The sequence below is a fragment of the Chiroxiphia lanceolata genome, chromosome 22 (genome assembly GCF_009829145.1).
Source record: "Chiroxiphia lanceolata isolate bChiLan1 chromosome 22, bChiLan1.pri, whole genome shotgun sequence".
NCBI lineage: Eukaryota > Metazoa > Chordata > Aves > Passeriformes > Pipridae > Chiroxiphia > Chiroxiphia lanceolata.
Window position 1 is genome coordinate 5,664,027 of NC_045658.1, and position 17,794 is coordinate 5,681,820.

The 17,794-nt window shown below is 51.7% G+C and overlaps 1 protein-coding gene across 4 annotated transcripts in view; it reads right to left on the reverse strand.

The window, feature by feature from the left end:
• The window catches only part of ACAP3 (ArfGAP with coiled-coil, ankyrin repeat and PH domains 3), an 81,818-nt gene that overhangs the window by 37,595 nt on the left and 26,429 nt on the right, over positions 1-17,794 (reverse strand). For all 4 annotated transcript variants that reach the window (XM_032709084.1, XM_032709086.1, XM_032709085.1 and 1 more), the window contains exons 2-4: positions 8,940-8,997; positions 5,113-5,232; positions 4,524-4,577 (exon numbers count right to left, since the gene is read on the reverse strand). In XM_032709084.1, coding sequence (XP_032564975.1) covers positions 4,524-4,577; positions 5,113-5,232; positions 8,940-8,997 — 232 coding nt within the window. The remainder of the gene's footprint in view (positions 1-4,523; positions 4,578-5,112; positions 5,233-8,939; positions 8,998-17,794) is intronic.

The window sequence follows — 17,794 nt, forward strand, 5'->3', positions numbered from 1 at the left end:
CGCTTCCCAGCTCCCTCAGCAGAGCTGAACCTCCCCTGCAAGCTGCTCCTGCTCCTGCTGGAGGATCCCTGTGATGCAGCCACAGTGATTTATGGCAGAGGGGAAGGCTCAGGACTTAATGAAGCTCAGCACAGCACTGGGGAGGGCAATGCTCGTGTCACATCTTCTGGGGTGGAAAGTACCTGGTGCTGCTGAAGGGGGACTGAATCCCACCCCAGCAGCACTTTCACTGGCATCCTTTCCCCTTTTCTTCTCTTTCTGAGCACACAGAGAAAGGAACAGCGAGGGAAAGAGAGCTGATGTGTGAATGTGACAAGCTGGTGCTGCAGATCCCGGGATTTCCTTCCAAGGCATGTGCAGGGCTGGTGGGAAAACTGCCTTCCCAGGGGTTATTGCAGCCCAACATTCCCTGCCTCTGGTCCTTGGATAAACTGGAGCCTTCCCTTCCCTAGTTCCTGGGAAGTGGATGCTGACAGCTTTGGACTGTCTCTTAATCTGGACAGTGTCAGTGCCACGGGGCTGGCACAGAGCAGAGCCAGTTGTGTTTGCTTAAAAACCCTGTGGAAAGGATCAGCTCCTGCCCTCCCAGGTGCTGACTGGGAACATCACTGCACTGGGAAGAACTGCCCCTAAAATCAGAGCAGGGAACCCTGACCTAACCAGAACTTTGGGGGAACCAAGTTCCCTTCTTTCCATCCCCTTTGACAATGGGGTGGGGAAAAAAAAGTGAGCTTCTGCACTGCTGGAACTGCAATCACTGTTGCTTTCTATCACAGGGGAAATCCAATATTAGATATTCATGATTATTAGATATCACTCTAGAATTTTTGCAACTTTATCTCCTTTACCTTGTTACACTCCTGCACCAACATTCATGAGGCTCTGGGAAAAGAGGGAAAGGTTTTTTTCCTGCCTTACAGTGGTCTGGCAGATTCCCATGCCTTTCAATCTGGTTTGTGTTTCAGGGGGACTGATAAGGAGGAAGGAAAGAAGGAAGGAGGCAAACAACACACAGATTTTGGAGCTGACAGCATCTGTCTGCAGACAAGCAAGAAGTGTTTCCAGCTCAGGAGAGCTTGGCAAGCCCCAATCCCAGTGTGCTCATTCCACATTTGCTGCAGGGAAGCAGTCTGGGATGTTGAGGTGTTTGCAGAAGACCCTTCCCTCATTCAGGGTCTCAGGCACAAGGAATTTTTTGGGAGCAAGGCTCCATTTTCACTCAGGGGTGGGATGTGCAAACTGGCACTGGAAAGGTGTCCGAGCACCTCGGATTCACTGAGTCCAGAGATCCCTGGAGAAGTTAAATACCTCTGAGACCCTGCATCTGGTTAAAAAAGAAGTAAACCCCTGTGCTTTTACAGGCACTGGAGGGAAGAGCTGATGATTTTAAATTTGCAGCCCAACTGACACCTCCCAGGGGCACCAGGGAATGATGGGGCCTTTTTCTTTTGGAACACAGGGAGGAGTCACAGTCATTTCTCACCAATTATTTTCCTCCTGCACGAACTGAAATTTTGGGTCTAGAATGCCTGAGACTGGGAATCCTTATCCCTTAAATATCTAATGCCCAGCTGAGGATCAGACACCGGTTCACTGTTGGAAAAGCTGAGTACAGCACAGGAGAGGGAAGGGACAGGCCCCCTGGAGCAAAATGCTGCCTCCACAGCACAGCCACCAAAAGAAATACGTGCTCAGCATCCTGCCTGGAATGTGGCTGGAGGTGACAGGGCCTGGAATGTCACTGGGGGTGACAGGGCAGCCAGCAGGACCTTTGGCTTTTCTGCTCCCAACATCTGCAGTGCAGGGAGGCCTGAAGAGGTCAGCATTGGATCAGCAGGAAACTCTTTTTTCCCAGACACTGCTCTGAACAGAACATCCTTGGAAGTCAATTGTCCAAGACTTTCCAAGGCCATTTTCCCCTGGAGCAGCAAGGAAAATCAGCCTCCCAGCTGCAGAGCTGGGATGTTACAGCAGCACATCCTCAGGGGCTCCAGGGCAGTGCCATTCCCCAGCCCACAACCAGTCAAATCCCACAGAACCAGCTGGGGAAATCCATTCCTTGAGCTCTTACTCATCATCACCACCCACCTCAGCCTGTCTGAGCCCTCCCTGTCTCCCCTGTAAAGCCATTCCCAGGAAAACAGGGAATGGTTTAACACAACCAGGAGCCCAAACTTCTGAAATCCCTCACAGGGAGATGCAGCCACTTCCAGAGGACAGCTCAGGAAGTCCTGGAGCACAACTTCCAGGACCTTCTCAGCCTGCACTGCACGCAGGAGTTCACTGGGTTGGTTTGGTTTGCTTTGGAGATGGCTTTAACTGGCCCAAAATCCAGCTGGTGCAAGATTGTGCAGTCCTGGCTGGTGCAATCCCTGGAGCCAGCATGAGGGAGGGATGACCAGGGCACTGGCAAAAGTTAAAAATGGAAAGAAGGCACGTGGCTGAGAGGACACAAAAAGGCAGAGGACACAAAAAGGCAGAGGACACCCGCTCCAGCTCTAAATCAACTCTTGTCATCTGTCCCCAAAGGTTGCTTTGATGTTTACTCCTCCCTGTGCATTAAAAGGTGGGAATTGTCCAGAGCTCAGTGTGTTCATCTTCCACACCCAAAGCAGTTTTAAGCTTGGATTTTGCTGAGCCTGAATCAGGACGAGTCCAGGCCTCGTGCTAAGGCAATAAAAGTAGAGAACAACTGATTTTCTTGGGGGGGGGGATACTTTCCCTTCTTTTTAACTTGTTCCAGTTGTACAGACTGTCCTGGCCACATTCCTGGAGTAAGCACTGACAACTGTTTCCGAGCTGAGATCCTCAGACGTGGATGAGCCAAGACACACAGACACACACACACAGAGCACAAGGCACTAAAAATAACCCAGCTAATTGAACCCCTGTCGGAAAGGGCTGAGGATGCAGCAGTCATTCCAAAGCCATTTCCTGGACAGGCACTCACTCTGCTGCACACCAGGGGAGGAGGATGCTCTCCCAAGGCTGGAGGGAGGGAAGGTTTAAGCACAATTCCCTGGGCATGGAGCTGGGGGTAGGGAAATGCTGGTTTGGAGAGCCCCTGAGTCACCCGGGGAAGGGTGATCCCACATCTGACAGCTCTGGGAAGGGTCCTTCTGCTGCTGGGCTGGCTGAGGGAAGAACAGTCCCTGCAAGGAGCAGGGGGCCAGGGGAAGCTGCACAGCTGGTGCAGCAGAGCCTGCAGGCACAGCTCTGCATCCCGAGCTTTCTGGCTGGGACTGCTCCCTCAGGGCTGGGCTGCACCACTCATCCCACTGTGGGGCTGCACCACTCTCCCAGCTGTGGGGCTGCACTACTTATCCACCTGGGATGTGTGAGACTTACAGACTTCAAATTGCAGGTTTGGCAGGGAGCCACCCATTGGGCACCTTCCTCTTCTGGGAGGTTTTGGATGTTTGGGATGGAGGAAGGGCAGAATTTAACTCCTCGTGTTGTGATCCCTGGAATCAAGGGGGGAGCTTCTCAGATGCTCCTTGGTACAAAGGTTTTAACACCAACTTCGAGCAGCATCAGAGAATCAGGGTTTGACTGTCTCTGCTTTGACACAAGCACAGCTTCCCTCTGATGCTCCCACTGATTTGTTCCCTCTCTCCTCACCAACAGCACTGCTACACAGCTGTTTGCTCCCAAATATTCACAGTCCCAGGAGACCTGCACGTGCAGTACCTTTTCCTTGTCATTTTTTCACTAGGAAGCAGCCCTTCCACCTGCTTCATGAAATAATTACATGGACTTGCTGCAGCTTCTCCCCCAGCTGCACGTGGTTATCTTGCAGCCCAAAAAGCAAGAACTGTGCTTAATGTGCTCTGACAGGGGCACCGTGGAGGAAAGTGGGTCAGTCCAGTGCTGACACCCTGAAGCTCCTTCACTTTAAAGCACTTGTGCTTGGAGCTGTTACAGACTCAGAGACTTCAAATTGCAGGTTTGGCAGGGAGCCACTCACTGGGCACCTTCCTCTTTGGATGTTTGGGATGGAGGAAGGGCAGAATTTAACTCCTTGGGCTCTGTTAGTGGGATTCAGCTGGCTCAGGAGAGCCACATCTGGGCACTGCCCTCCTTTGGGCTCAGTGGAGCATTAATGTGTCCTGTGTGTTAAAATCCTTCCCCCCAGAGCTGCACAGAGCTGATGCTGCTCCCAGGACAGTGCAGTGCTCGTGGACTGACCCATTCACAGCCTTACCCATGTCCCAATGCCACAGATTTGAGCCCCAGGCTCCAGGGTCTGTTCCAAACCTGAAGTAACAAGGTTAAACATGCAGGCTGTTCACAGCCAGAGCCTGGTGTGTCCTCACTGCAGAATCCTCTGCCACCCAAAAAGGAGAACAAAACATCTGGAGTGGGACCTTTGTGAGTTCTCCCTCTGAGGAAAGGGTTTCTAACCTCACCCTTCTTTGTGCAGTGTCACACAAACCAAACACAGGAGACCATCAGTCAGACCTCACCCTTGAGGAAGAGGGTGCCAGGAGCACCCAAAGGGACAAGAGGAAGCAGCACCTTACCATGTGGTAGTTGATCATTTCCTGCAGGCTGTCTCCGAATTTGTCGAGGCACTCCTGCAAGAAAAAAAAATAAAGGTGAAGAGAACTGGCAGTGAACAGGAGCAGCTGCTCTTCACTCCCAGGGGTGCAGGGGCTGAGGGGGGACTCTCATGGAGCCTCTGAAGAGCCACTCTGAGTTTGGCAAGGAGGCATTTCATGATGCTGGAGCCATAGGCTGCCTGTCCTTTGCAGTTCAGTGCTGGAATCAACGTGTCTGTTGTGTCTTGCTGGGCTGGTTCCCCACGTTTCCTGCACCACTGATGCTCACTGACCTAGATTCCAACAACCTTGCCAGCACTGTGCTTCTTAAAAGCCCAGATCTGCCTGCAAACAAGGAACCTCACTCTGACCTTTCAGCTTTGCCTGATCAGACAGTCTCCACACCCCTCCAAAAATAAAACCTCACCCAGAACGGCTGCTTAAACAGCAGAGGGGGCTTGGAGGTGTGATCCATTCACAGCAGCAGGAAGCTGGACACTCCCCAGCCCTCCCTGTGTGCCGTGCTCCATCCCAGGGGTGGGATGCTCCATCCCAGGGGGGGATGACTTACCGAAATCATCTCATCCTTCTTGCACTGCTGCGACAGGTCCCGGACGCCGCTGACAAAGTGCTTGTTGGTGGTGATGTAGACTTTGCCTGCTTCAATCATCCCACTGCAGAGCTTCACCAGCTGCACGGGGACATTCCACCACATGGAATTACAACCAGCTCGGGTTTAAGGACCCAGCCCACAACCTCAGAACCCTCACGTTCCTGCACTGCCAACCCCTCGCTGCCCGTGGCTCAAACAGGGCTGCAAATCCCCCCCTGTGCTGCCCAAATCCCCCCTGTCACTTAGGGACAGCAGTTCCAGGCTCTCTCCTGAGGACAGCCTGTTTTTTCCAGTGGGTTTCTCCTGCTCATTCTATCCTGAGGCATCAGGAGTGCAGTGAAAGGAACCTGATCCCACGGGCTGGTCGGGCAGGATCATGGACTGACTCCTCAGTGCTCAGTGAATGTGATAAACTGTGTAAAATGCAGGGAGAGTGCTGTTCTTTGGGATTGCTGAGCCTCAGAGCCCAGTTGACTGTTCTGGGTACTGGTGTGTACTGGTGGAGACTTGTTCTTCCCCTGGAATGAGGGGAAGACAAAATTCAGCAGCTGAGCAGCCAGGGAAAGTCTGTGTTCCCTCACATGCAGGTGAAACCATCAAGGCTGTGGGCAACTCTGAATTATTCCCACAATTCTGCAGCCCTGGAAAGCTTTGCTGGTGCCCTGGGAGGGATTACAGGGATTATAACTCTGGACCAACTGTGACTTGGTCCAGACTTTCTGGTGGACCCTGGAAAGAGCCTTGTCACAGTGATGTTACCAGAGAAGTTACCTGGAACTGGCAGCAAAACAGGGTGTCTTCCCACTTTGGAATTTGCTGCAGCACAAGGACACGTCTCCAGACAGCCTTTCTTAACTTTTGATAGTTTAACAGCTGCAGGGAACATTCCCAGACTTCCCAAGCCACAGCAAAGTGCCTTAGCACGCCTGGAACTGGCTCTAAGCCTTAGTTTAGCCAGAATTCCTGGCCATTAGCCTATCTCCTGTCAGCCAAAGCTCCTTGTAAGAGGCTACGTTAAACAACTTAAGATAAATCCATAAACCAAAGGCCCAAGAGATTTGCAGCAGTAAGGGCTGGGCCACGGAGCAAAAACCTTGAAATCTTTTTTGTTTGCTCAGTTTTTGCTTGTTTTACCTCATCACCATTCTGGGCTTCTAAACTGAGTAAAAAAGTGATGAAGAGCAACACTTGGAAAGCAAGTTTTCCAGTCTCAAAATCCAGCAGCTTTTCAGGGATAATAATTTTATTTAATGAAAGAATGGCTTTAGGAATCTTTGCCTGTCAACCAGCCTCAGGTACAGGCTGGGAATGAGGAGCTCTCAAGCCTGGTTTGATGCCAAACCCCATGTGCTGTTTTGGGGCTTGGGGCTCGTTCTGTTTATGCAGCCCCAGGGCTCTGGGGTCTGTTCTAGATGTGGAATTGCAGAATTGCCTCAGCAGTTCTGTAAAAATACAGCTGAGTACATCAATGTACAGATATATCTGCAGCCACCTGTGGTGTATCTGTGCACACATCACATTTTCAGCCCTCACTCTCACACCCTCCCCTGCCCCTGCACTTTGGCTGTGAGCAGATTTGCACATCCCATCCAAACCCAAAGAGAAGGAAAGCAAACAGCTGCAGTTCCTGTCCCATCTGGAGCCCAGACGTGCACCAGGGGTTTGGACAGATCCCATGGAAAGGAAATCCTTGGATTCACTGAGCCCAGAGATCCCTGGAGAAGTTAAATACCTCTGAGACCCTTGCACCTCTGTCCTGCTCTTGGTAAATTTGGTTAAAAAAAGAAGCAAAACCCTGTGCTTTTACAGGGACTGGAGGGAAGAGCTGATGCTTTTAAATTTGCACCCAACTGACACCTCCCAGGGGCACCAGGGAATGATGGGGCCTTTTTCTTTTGGAACACAGGGAGGAGTCACAGTCATTTCTCACCAATTATTTTCCTCCTGCACGAACTGAAATTTTGGGTCTAGAATGCCTGAGACTGGGAATCCTTATCCCTTAAATATCTAATGCCCAGCTGAGGATCAGACACCGGCTCACTGTTGGAAAAGCTGAGTACAGCACAGGAGAGGGAAGGGACATCCCCCCTGGAGCAAAATGCTGCCTCCACAGCACAGCCACCAAAAGAAATACGTGCTCAGCATCCTGCCTGGAATGTGGCTGGAGTGGGGATGCAGTTCCTGTCCCATCTGGAGCCCAGACGTGCACGGGGGGCTTGGACGGATCCCGAGGAAAGGAAATCCAGCCCCTCCTGCAACGTGGCTGTTTCCAGCCTGACCTCTGAGCAAACACCCCCGGCCAAGGCTGTGTCACCAGGAGCTGAGGGCCAAGGCAGCACAATCCCAGCCCCAAGGGGAGCAGTGGACATGGAGCACGGCATAAAATTAAGGGAATCTGTCTGTGACAGCCGCCGAGCCCGGATCTCTGGGTGAATCATTTACACTGCCTTTCACCTCCACTTAAACAGGTGTTAAAAGACTAATAATTTATAAACTAAGCGCTCAGGGGCACAGCAAAAGGCAGAGGAACAGTCAGGCCTTGGCAGTTTGCTGCTCTGTTAAGAACCAGCCCTGCCAACTGTTTGGGTACCACTGACCGAGGTGCCCACCAAGCCCTGGAAAAGCTGCCCTGGGCAGAGGAGAGGAGCTGGGCCATCCAAGGGTGATTTGTTGGGAGAGGGGGTGATTGAATCTGGTTTAAAGTTACCCTCGGAGATCTAGTTTAAAGTCCAGTGGCTTTTGAGATGCAAACTCCAGCCTCCCCTGCCCTGGAGCCAAGCCTGATAAGCCCATTGCTGACAGTGACCGAGCTCTTGCACTTCCACCCTCATCCTCCTCCCTCCAGGGCTGTTCCTGGCACACCAAGTCATTTACCTGGCAGCAGCAGGGCCAGAATCAGAGCAGTTTTCACCTTTTTCTTTAGGGCTTCAGCTTGGAGGGGAACAGACAACCCAAACCCCTGTGCAGCTCTCCCCCAGTGACACCAGTCAGCCCGTGCACACAACCATTTCAAGCAGCTTGATCAGTAAATAGATTTTGTAGGACACAGCTTTGCCTAGGGCTTGTGGCTTCAACAAAGCTCATTTCTCCATCAGATGCAGGAGTTTTATCCCTTGTGAGCTCTGGGGGGGGAATCTCACAGATAAAAAGCAAACAGCTCTTCTGGCTCGTCTTCGTCATTTCTCTCTGTTCTCCTTTAGAAGCAAATGTCTGATGTCTCTGGCAGCAGGAGGAGTGGAGGTGGAAAAGCCACCTCCCACCAAAAACTCAGATCCAAACTACCAGCTGGATGTAAAGAATCCCCAGCACCAGTGCAAAATGGCCAAACTGGTCCCCGAGAGGGGATTTCCAGCGTCAGATTCCAGCTGCGGTCTGAAGGTGCCCCTTGGTGACCTGCAACGTCTCCTCACCCCCCTGAGCTGGCACAGTGCTGTGAGGGCACCAAACACCTCCTGCCCCACTAATATCACAGGTAAGAAGGTGGAGAGGGGAGCAGACAGCACTGACAGAACTTGCCACAGCAGTGTCAGTCCCCTGGGATCCAGGAGCGGAACAAGAAGCCCCACATTCCCCAGCAGGAGCCTTCTGTTCCTCCTCCCATCCCTCTGGCAGTCACAGAGAGGCCCTGCCAGGTACCTGTCAGCAGAGGGAGACCTGGTCCTGGTGACAAGCCCAGTGGGTTCAACATTAGTTCCCTGGCAGCTGCAGATGGGCTCGGGTTTTAGAGGAGGCTCAGGGACTCCTCAGCCCCTCCTCAGACACTGCCCTGAGCTGCCCCACCTCACCTTGTCAAGCTTTGCCTCGATCTCCACCACATCTGTCTCCACCTCATCGATGGTTGCCCTGCAATCAGACGGCAAAAAGGGATAATTAATTAACTGATGGCTTGTGGTGATTGGGAAAGCACCAGGAAGTCGCAGGTGAGTCAGGATCAGAGGGGGCTGAGCTGGGAGTGCTGGAGGGGACAGGAGGAGGGATCCCCACTTTGGAGTTTCCTGCTGCTGCACACACTCAGGACTGAATTCCTCAGGAGAAGGAGGATCACACCTCCTCAGGAATGAATTCCACAGGGCTGGGGAAAGAGATGGGGAGTATTTTGTCTCCTGCCAGTGCCGAGGAGAAATTCAGGTGGGCTGTGGCAGCCACCCCCAGCAAAGTCATTCAGTGTTCTGACTCTGCAGGCAGTGCTGCTAATTGGTAGCAATGCTAATTGACACAGAAACCACCACTGTTCCACCTCACCATCCATTCCCACCAGGCACAAATTCCTTGTCCCAGCACCACCAACCCCCATTTCCAGGCTGTAACTGTGCCTGAAGTGCAGCCACGTGGCAGATTATGCCCTTTGGACCTCAGGAACCATCACTCCAGCAGAGCAGAGACACATCTTGGCCCTTTAGTCACCCAACAAACACCACAAGACTCTTTCACACATGTGGGGCTTTCCTTGGATACGGAGGAATCTCCTCCACGATTGCTGGGACTGTTCTCTCTCCACGTCACTGGACAGATGTGACAGTCAGAGGCCATTAGAATCCAGCTGCAGAGGTCACCAGGCCTCCCCCACCGAGTGAAATATTAACATGACATCAGGCATTTGCAAGAGGCATTCCCAGACTCAGGCATGTGCCGTGGAATGACTTTTTGGAGGCACTGCAAACCTGGGAGTGTTCCCTGGCAGAGCTGCTCCACAACCAGGATGGCTGTTCCTGCAACCACACACCTGGAAATGTGGTCAAACCTCACCCAGGGCATTCAACCCCAAATCTCACCCTGCAAGGAGCTCCTGAACTTTGGTGGGCTTGCAATTTTAAAAGGTTGGTTCCTGAAATGTCACGCTCGGGCTTTAAAAAAAATAAAATCCAGCCCTGCACAAGAACGACAGGGGAGAGAATCCATCCTGCTCCCAGCAAAGGGACAGGACACCCCCAGAGCAAAGGGAACAGCAAAACTGTGCCCCTGGGGCTCCTGGTGTCTTCAGTGACAGCCCAGGAATTGAAAAAAAAACCACTCCAACACTTAGCCCACCCTCTTCCCTGGGAGCAGCCTCCAGAATCCAACCTCCCCCCCGCCTCAGCCTCCTGTCATCCAGCCTGGAAATGAAATCCTGGTGCCTCCCAACGGGAGCAGAGCCTGCCTCGTGCCCGGGGCTCTGGCCACGATCGATCTGCTACCAGCTCTTTGAAAAGCCAGCCAAAAAAAGAAGCCTCTCTCTCTCTCTCTCTCCCAAATAATGCTGCTCTCTCCAGCCTTCCTGCCTCCCATATGGCTGCCCTACACAAATGGCAGCCTGGCTGTGCCCTGGGGGGGGCAAAGCTTTGGAGAGAAAAGGAATAATTAAAGAGCTTCTTTCAGGCAATTTTTTATTTTTTTTTTCTTCCTGTCTGTCTCTCTCTTTCTCTCTCTCTCTCTCTCTCTCTCTCTCTTAGCTATTTTTGTTCTCTGGGTTTGGGAGTCGTGTGCCTTCATGCATCGTGCTCTTGCTGCCAGATTCAATTTTTCCACTTGGTTTTCTCTGTGCTTCTGATAGCTGGACACAAAAAACCAGCTTAAAAAAAAAATATATATATATTAAAAAAAAAAAAAAAAAAGGGAGAGCTGGGATTTCTGGGGATGCTTTTCTTTTCAGGAAAGCAGGAGCAGCCATTGTTTAATCTGCAGAGGCGAGTCTGGCAGCATATTTCCTGCCAGAAGGTGGAGAGAGTATAATTTACTCCCCATTTTTATCATAACACATGGAAAGGAGTCGATATATTTGGACTTTGTGGAGGAGGAAGACGTTTTGGGTCTGGTATCTGCTAAGGGATGAATACAACTGCCTATGGCTGGGAGAGCACGAAATCTGAACTTTATATTTGCTGTGTGGACTTGATGTGAAAGGTTCCAAGTGTTTGATTTCAAGGACTCAGGGACTTACTCGGCTCCAGGACTGTGAGGGAGTTCCAGCTTCCCCACAGGGAGCAGAACTGAACATTTATCCCTCCTTTCCAGATCCATGGTGCCTTTATATCCCAGTGAAGTCCTTGGGGAGGTGAATTATGAGGCTGAGATGTTGCTGGGGGTGGTGCAGCCACACATTCATTTTGGATAAGCTGGAAGTGGAAGACAAAAGGACCCCAGTCCTCCATCCTAACTCCTCCCATGGGTCTTGTTGGCCCGAGATTTCTCTTCCTGCAGCCTGGCCCTTTGCATCCCAGGGCCTGATCAACACCTGATTTCCCATCCTTCAAGGGTACAACATGCCTGAGTTCCATGGAGTCCAAAATGTCCTTATCCTGCTCCCTGATGGCAGCTCCAGAGCTCACTGATCCTGCTTCCCTAGAAAAATAACAGCTTTCACTGCAGCTCCCTGCGGAACACAAGCACTGGGCTAAAGCCTCTGCCAACCCCAAATTCCCAAATTTAAATCCTCCCACTCTTCCACCAGCGTGTCACAGCTTAAAAGGCAAAGCCCTCTGAGTTACACAACGGGCTGGGAACCTGGAATGACTCCCTGGGGATGAGTAAATGCCACCTCAGCAGAGCTGAGCTCCCAGCGCTCCATCCCGAGGGAATCCAGCAGGGAGATGAGCGGGAGTGGGAAGTGGCACATATGATCCCTGGCCAGCCCACACGCCACGTCCACAGCGTTTGTGCCTTCTGACACAGACAGGGGAGCCCAGGCAGAGGAGGCAGCTGCCCTGGGATGCTCAGCACACGCTCTCCCAGCTGCAGGAATCTGAGGGATTCTCCCAGAGGGAACTGAGTCCCTTCACCAGCAAAGAAAAATAAAAAAAAAAAAAAAAAATAAATAAATAAAGCCAAGTGCCAGTGGCTGGGCAGCTCAGAGCAGTTGTAGTCATGGCCTGGCTGGGTGCCCTCTGTGTTTCCTGGTGCTCTTCCTGCTCATGCCCTGCCAGCCCTTGGGCCGTTTCCGTCAGGAGGGGAGAGAAAACAATCCCCAGCCTCATCTGCTCGAGTGGAGCCCTTCCAGCTGAAGAGATGAGGCTTGGGTTTCCTCACCCAGAGAAAGCAGCAATTCCCCCACAGTCCAGAGGGCTCTGCACTGTGCCTTTTTTTCTTTTGTCCTTCAAAGAATCCCACTCGGAAGCGGGATTTTTACGGAACCAAAATCTCACTGGAAGCGCTTTTACACCCCACAGGGGCAGGAATGATGAGCTGTGCTGCTGTCAGAGCATCACATCTGCCCTGCACCTCCCTCTGCCTTGTCCTACCCACAGTCCCAGCCAAAGAAACACCAGCAAAAAAAACACTTGCCTCCAAAAAAAGTGATCAATGCAAAGTCCGTTGGAAAACTATTGTGGAAATCAAGTCACTGGCACCACAAGCTGAGTGGGAGAAATGTGGGAGCCTAAAACTGGAGTTTATTTTATATAAGCTGTGCTCAGAATGCAGCTGGGAGGACAGGGCTGGCCAAAACCAGAGGGAAATGCCACCCTGACTGAGGGCACTGGCTGGGATGGGTCCCTTTTTAGCTGGGTTATCATTAATTATCAATAATCACCGTTTGCTCCTGCAACAAAAGAGATGGATGAGGACTGGAGCAATGAGCAGCCCAACACGGAAATCATCTCTGAGCCTCGACTTCCCCATTGCTGAACTGCTAAACACTGGCTTCCCAGGGAGACTCTGAGTATCCAGGGATGAATCCAAGTGCTGGGGATGCTCAGGTGACACGAGCTGACTACAGCAAAGCCCAGTCATGTCTTCAATTAATGAACCTCAGCATTAAATAATCTCATGTTACCACAGTTGAGGCGTGGACTGATCACCAGACATTGCTCAGAGAGGCCTGGCTGCATTTTTCCCATTGCTTTTTCTCCCTGCTGGAACAGTGGTTGTGGCTTTTCTCGGCATTTCTTTGTGAGCTGAGGGGCTCTGACACCAACACACACGTGTGCTACGTGAAGGCAGAAACCCAACACCGAGCTGGGTATTAAAAAGTAATAAAATGACCTAAAATTGCTCGGTTACCTCTGGCAACCACATGAAGAAGAGAAGCAAAGGCACACAAAGTGTAATTCTGAACTACTGGCTGCTATAATAGTGACTGCTTATCCCTGCAGCTGTCAAAGCAGCTCACAAAGCTGCCTTAATTAACCATGCCCTTCTTTTTCCTTGGGAAGTGCATTTGGCTTTCCTCCCTTTTCTGGCAGGGAAACTGAGGCACGATAATACAAAGACTAAAGGGTTTTTTTTTTTTTTCAGTGTTGATGTTCAGAAAAATTCTGTACTCAGCCCCCAGGTTGTTAAACTGGTCCAGTAAGGGCTCCTTTGTCCCCAAGGCACATTTACACACAAAACCTCTCTCTCCACCACACACAAAAACCAGCTGCAACTTTATGGTCCAGCACACCTAAAAAGCACCTTGGCTTTCCCAAGTGCCACCCAAGGCAGCGCTACAGGCTGGGCACAGAGTGGCTGGAGAGCAGCCAGGTAGGAAGGGAGCTGGGAGTGGGGATGGACAGGGAGCTGAACATGAGCCAGAGTGTGCCCAGGGGGACAAGAAGGCCAATGGATCCTGGGCTGGCTCAGGAACAGTGTGGCCAGTAGGACCAGGGAAGTGATTCTTGCCCTGGACTCAGCGCTGCTGAGGCCACCCCTGGAGTGCTGTGTCCAGTTCTGGGCCCTCAGCTCAGGAAGGACATGGAGGGGCTGGAGCAGGTCCAGAGAAGAGCTACGAGGCTGGGGAAGGGACTGGAGCACAAGTGCTGTGAGGAGAGGCTGAGGGAGCTGGGGGGGCTCAGCCTGGAGAAGAGGAGGCTCAGGGGAGACCTCCTCACTCTCTGCAACTCCCTGACAGGAGGGGGGAGCCAGGGGGGGGTTGGTCTCTTTTCCCAGGCAACCATCAGCAAGACAAGAGGGCTCGGTCTTCAGCTGTGCCAGGGGAGGTTTAGGTTGGATATTGGGAAGAATTTCTTTGCAGAGAGGGTGCTCAGCCATTGGAATGGGCTGCCCTGGGAAGGGGTGGATTCTCCATCCCTGGAGGTGTTTAAGGACAGACTGGATGTGGCATCAGTGCCATGGGCTGGGAACCACAGCGGGGTTGGATCAAGGGTTGGACTTGATCTTGGAGGTCCCTTCCAACCCAACTGATTCTATGATTCTATGATTCTGTGATTCTGTGATCTTGGGGCTGATCCCACCAGGAGCGACATCAGCAGGACATGTGGGATCCAGGCCAGCTCCCATCACAGTCAGTGGGAAGATATCCCTGCAGCAGGAGCTCCTGGAGATCCTGCTTCCCTCCCTCTCCCTCCACTGGTGCCAGCTCCAGCTCGGGCTGATTTGTGTCTCTCACACGTGTGATGCAGCTACTACATCGTGTTCCCACTCCCTTACAAGCCTCCCTATTTCTGGCCATAAAAGCCTCCCCCCCTCGAGGGGAGGGGAGGGAATTTGGAGCCCTTGAGCTCCCACCTGGGAGCCAGCTGTTCCCAGCTGCTGCTCTGGGCACTCCCAGGCTCCCTGAGATCCAAACCTCGGATGAATCCCACCCGAACCAGGAGCAACCCCGCAGTCAGAGCAGTGCTTTTATACCTTTAGGGTAAGTCCTAAAAACCCCACCTTGCCCCCAGGAAGGCCTGCAAGGACACAGGCATAAACCCACTTTGCTCCCAGCAACAGGAATGACTGTCAAATCCAGGGAAAAGGGCTAATCCATGCCTGGCAGTGACACCTCCTCCATGGGAACATCTTCTGCAGGCAGGGAAAGGGCTGCTCTGTGAGCCTGATGTGTTTGGAAGTGAGAGCCCCGGGCACATCCAGGGCAGAGACAACATTCTCCAGGCACCCAGAGCATCCAAGATCTCTGTTTGATCCAAACCAGGCTGCTGCAGGCCCTACCTGTCACTGCAGGGATGTTCAGGCTCTCCCTCAGTTAATGCCGTGGCACAGGGGGAAAGCTGGGATTTCCAGAGCTCAGGACAGGAAAGAGGAACTCCTGGATCCTGTGGCTGGTGGCCACAGCACCCACAGGAGCCTTTATCAGTCTCTGTGCCTCGTTATTGCTCTTAAAAGACAGAGGAAAATAATTCCTTCCCACTCTCACAGGAGTGTTTGGAGGGTTTCATGAATAATAACAGTGGCAAAATGCTCAAAGAGTCAGGAGCTGTAGGTGTGCAAAGCAGAGTAGTCATTATTATTATTATTATTATTATTATTATTATTATTATTATTATTATTAAATCTGACTGAGTTCTATTAGAAATGGAGTGGAACCAGCATCTGCCTTGGTGAGGTGATCTCTGCCCTCAACTAAATAGGGATATTTGGTCCAGACAAAAGTCATTTCTCATTCAGCTGCTTCTTCCAGAACCATCAGCAGCCAGACAAGGTCACTGACAGCTGGCAACCCCACCAGCTTTCTCCAGGAATTAAAATAAACGTGTTCCTTTAAGGAGTTTTGGGATTTTAAGTTCCACATCCTCACTATCTGCAAGATCCTGCATTTCTGGAGGTTTTATCCGAGCCAAGCACTGATTGTCAGTGGTCACTCTTTAGATTTTCAGATAGTTCTGAGTGATTCATCTTTTATTAGTTACTAACCTCCCTAAATATCGATCTGAAAGCCTCTGTGCCCTGCAGCATCCGCTGCTCTTCCTCCTTTCTTCCAGAGAACAAGTACACTTTGCATGTCTGTCAATGGGAGCAGACAGCACCATGGCAACAGCTCCATGGTGACAATATCCATGACAACCTGATCCTGCACTTGCCTGGCTCCCCATTCCCAGGGATTTGCAGAGCTTTTTGCATTTGCTCATGGAAATGGCTCGGGACTGGTTTAGGAGACAGTTCAGTGCAGCCAAAGGTCTCCGAGGGTGAGGAGCAGAGGATTCAGGATAGTGCTGGAGGTGAGAATTCTAAGGAGTAATGGAACTGGACATGAAATTCCAGCTCATCATCCCACCTCAGCTGGAAAGAGGATTTGAGAAGGGACAGAGGAGCTGCCCTGGATGAGAATTCCTTCCATTAATGCCAGGCATTCCTGAAACAAATCTCTCCAAAACATGGATGGAGCCTGGGTGCTCACGTTTCACACATCCCACAGCTTAGGGGGGAATTTAAGATACAAAAATGGGACTCATCTTGGGGAACTTCAAAAAGCAAATAAGCACAAAAGTCCCCTGAGCTCTGGGCTGGAAAAGTCAACCCAGAACTGGGAAGAGGGATGGTGAGGAGTAAAACCAACCAGAAGTCAGGAAGAATATGTGGGAAAAAGACTCCATTGACAGGAAACCTTCCCATCCCCAGCCCTGATGCTCTGTCAGCAAAGAGTGGCTCAGACCCAGCACTAATCCCTGCCATGCACACCAGTTACACCCAGAGCTAGAGAGTGTTAATTTAGGATTAAGTCACACCTGAGGCTTTAGGGGCTCCCTGGATGCTGGTCAGGATGCTCCTGCCATCTGTTTCTCCTTTGCTTCTTCCCTATTCCCTCTCCCAACCAGCCCTTCACCCCAAGCACCCACATGTGGTCCAGGCACAGCCCTGTCCCCAGCTCACTTAAAAGTCAGGAGCCACCTCTTTCAAGCTCAACCAGACTCTCCCATGACATTCCCACCAATCCCAATCCTTAACCCTTGCTCTTCCATGGCTTCATGCACCCTCTTCAGAACCTGGCTCTCCTCCTGGTTGGGGAAGCACAAAAAAAATCCCCCAAGAAACAGCCTGGATAGCTGAAAACTCTGCACACAACTGAGGAAAGTCAGATCCAATGTATTCCTGCTGGTACCTGGGTTTAAGCTGGCTGAAGGGAGCTGCTTTCATGGCCTTGAGCCTGATGTGCACAAATTACTGACAGCACATGAACATCACTGTCCTCACTTGTCTCTCACTGTCCCTCTTTCCTTCCAGAGATGAAGCAGTTCAGCTGGTGTTGACTCCCCTGGGCCTCAGGGACTGTTGTTCCTTCATCAACAGCAGGATCAGGATAAACTGGATTAAAACTCAGCTGGGTTTTAAAGACCAGTAACTTCAGTGATGCTGAAATCCCATTTCAGAGCAGCGAGTTCACAGAACTACAGAATATCCCGAGTTGGAAGGAACCCACAAGGATCATCAAGTTCTCACAGTGGAAGCTTCATTTCTCTTTCTGTGGATGAGTGGGGAAAACCCTGCATTTAACACCAGGAGGGTGAAATCCTGTCTTTCTTACCCTTGGAAGGGCTCCTGGTTTTACTGACAGCACTCTGGATCAGGGGACATCACAGAAAAATCCCCTCCATCAGCCCCTGCTGCTGCCTGCTCTCACCTCTCCTCTTGAAGGTTCATTTGCTCCCTTCAGATTCTTGGGAAAGGCAGCCTGTTCCCTTGTCCCCTCGTTATTTATCCCCTTTTATCCCTCCCTCACTCCCAGTCTGGCTGCAGTGGGGGAGGGAGCTCCCACAGTCCCCGCTGCCTGCAGCCCTCCCACAAAGGAAAAGTCGGTGTTTATCTGCTCCTTTGGTGTGTACATCTCTGCCCTGCTTCCAGCTCAGCCCAGAAGTCTCTCTGCAGCTGGAATGAACGCCTTGGAATACCGTATTCCAAGGGTGGGTCTGAGCAGGCTGGTGGCCGGGAGCAGGAGTCCCGGAGCCAGGGGCTGCATCCTCACCTCTGGCAACGCCTCAGCCGTGTCAGCAGAACTAACCCGTCATTC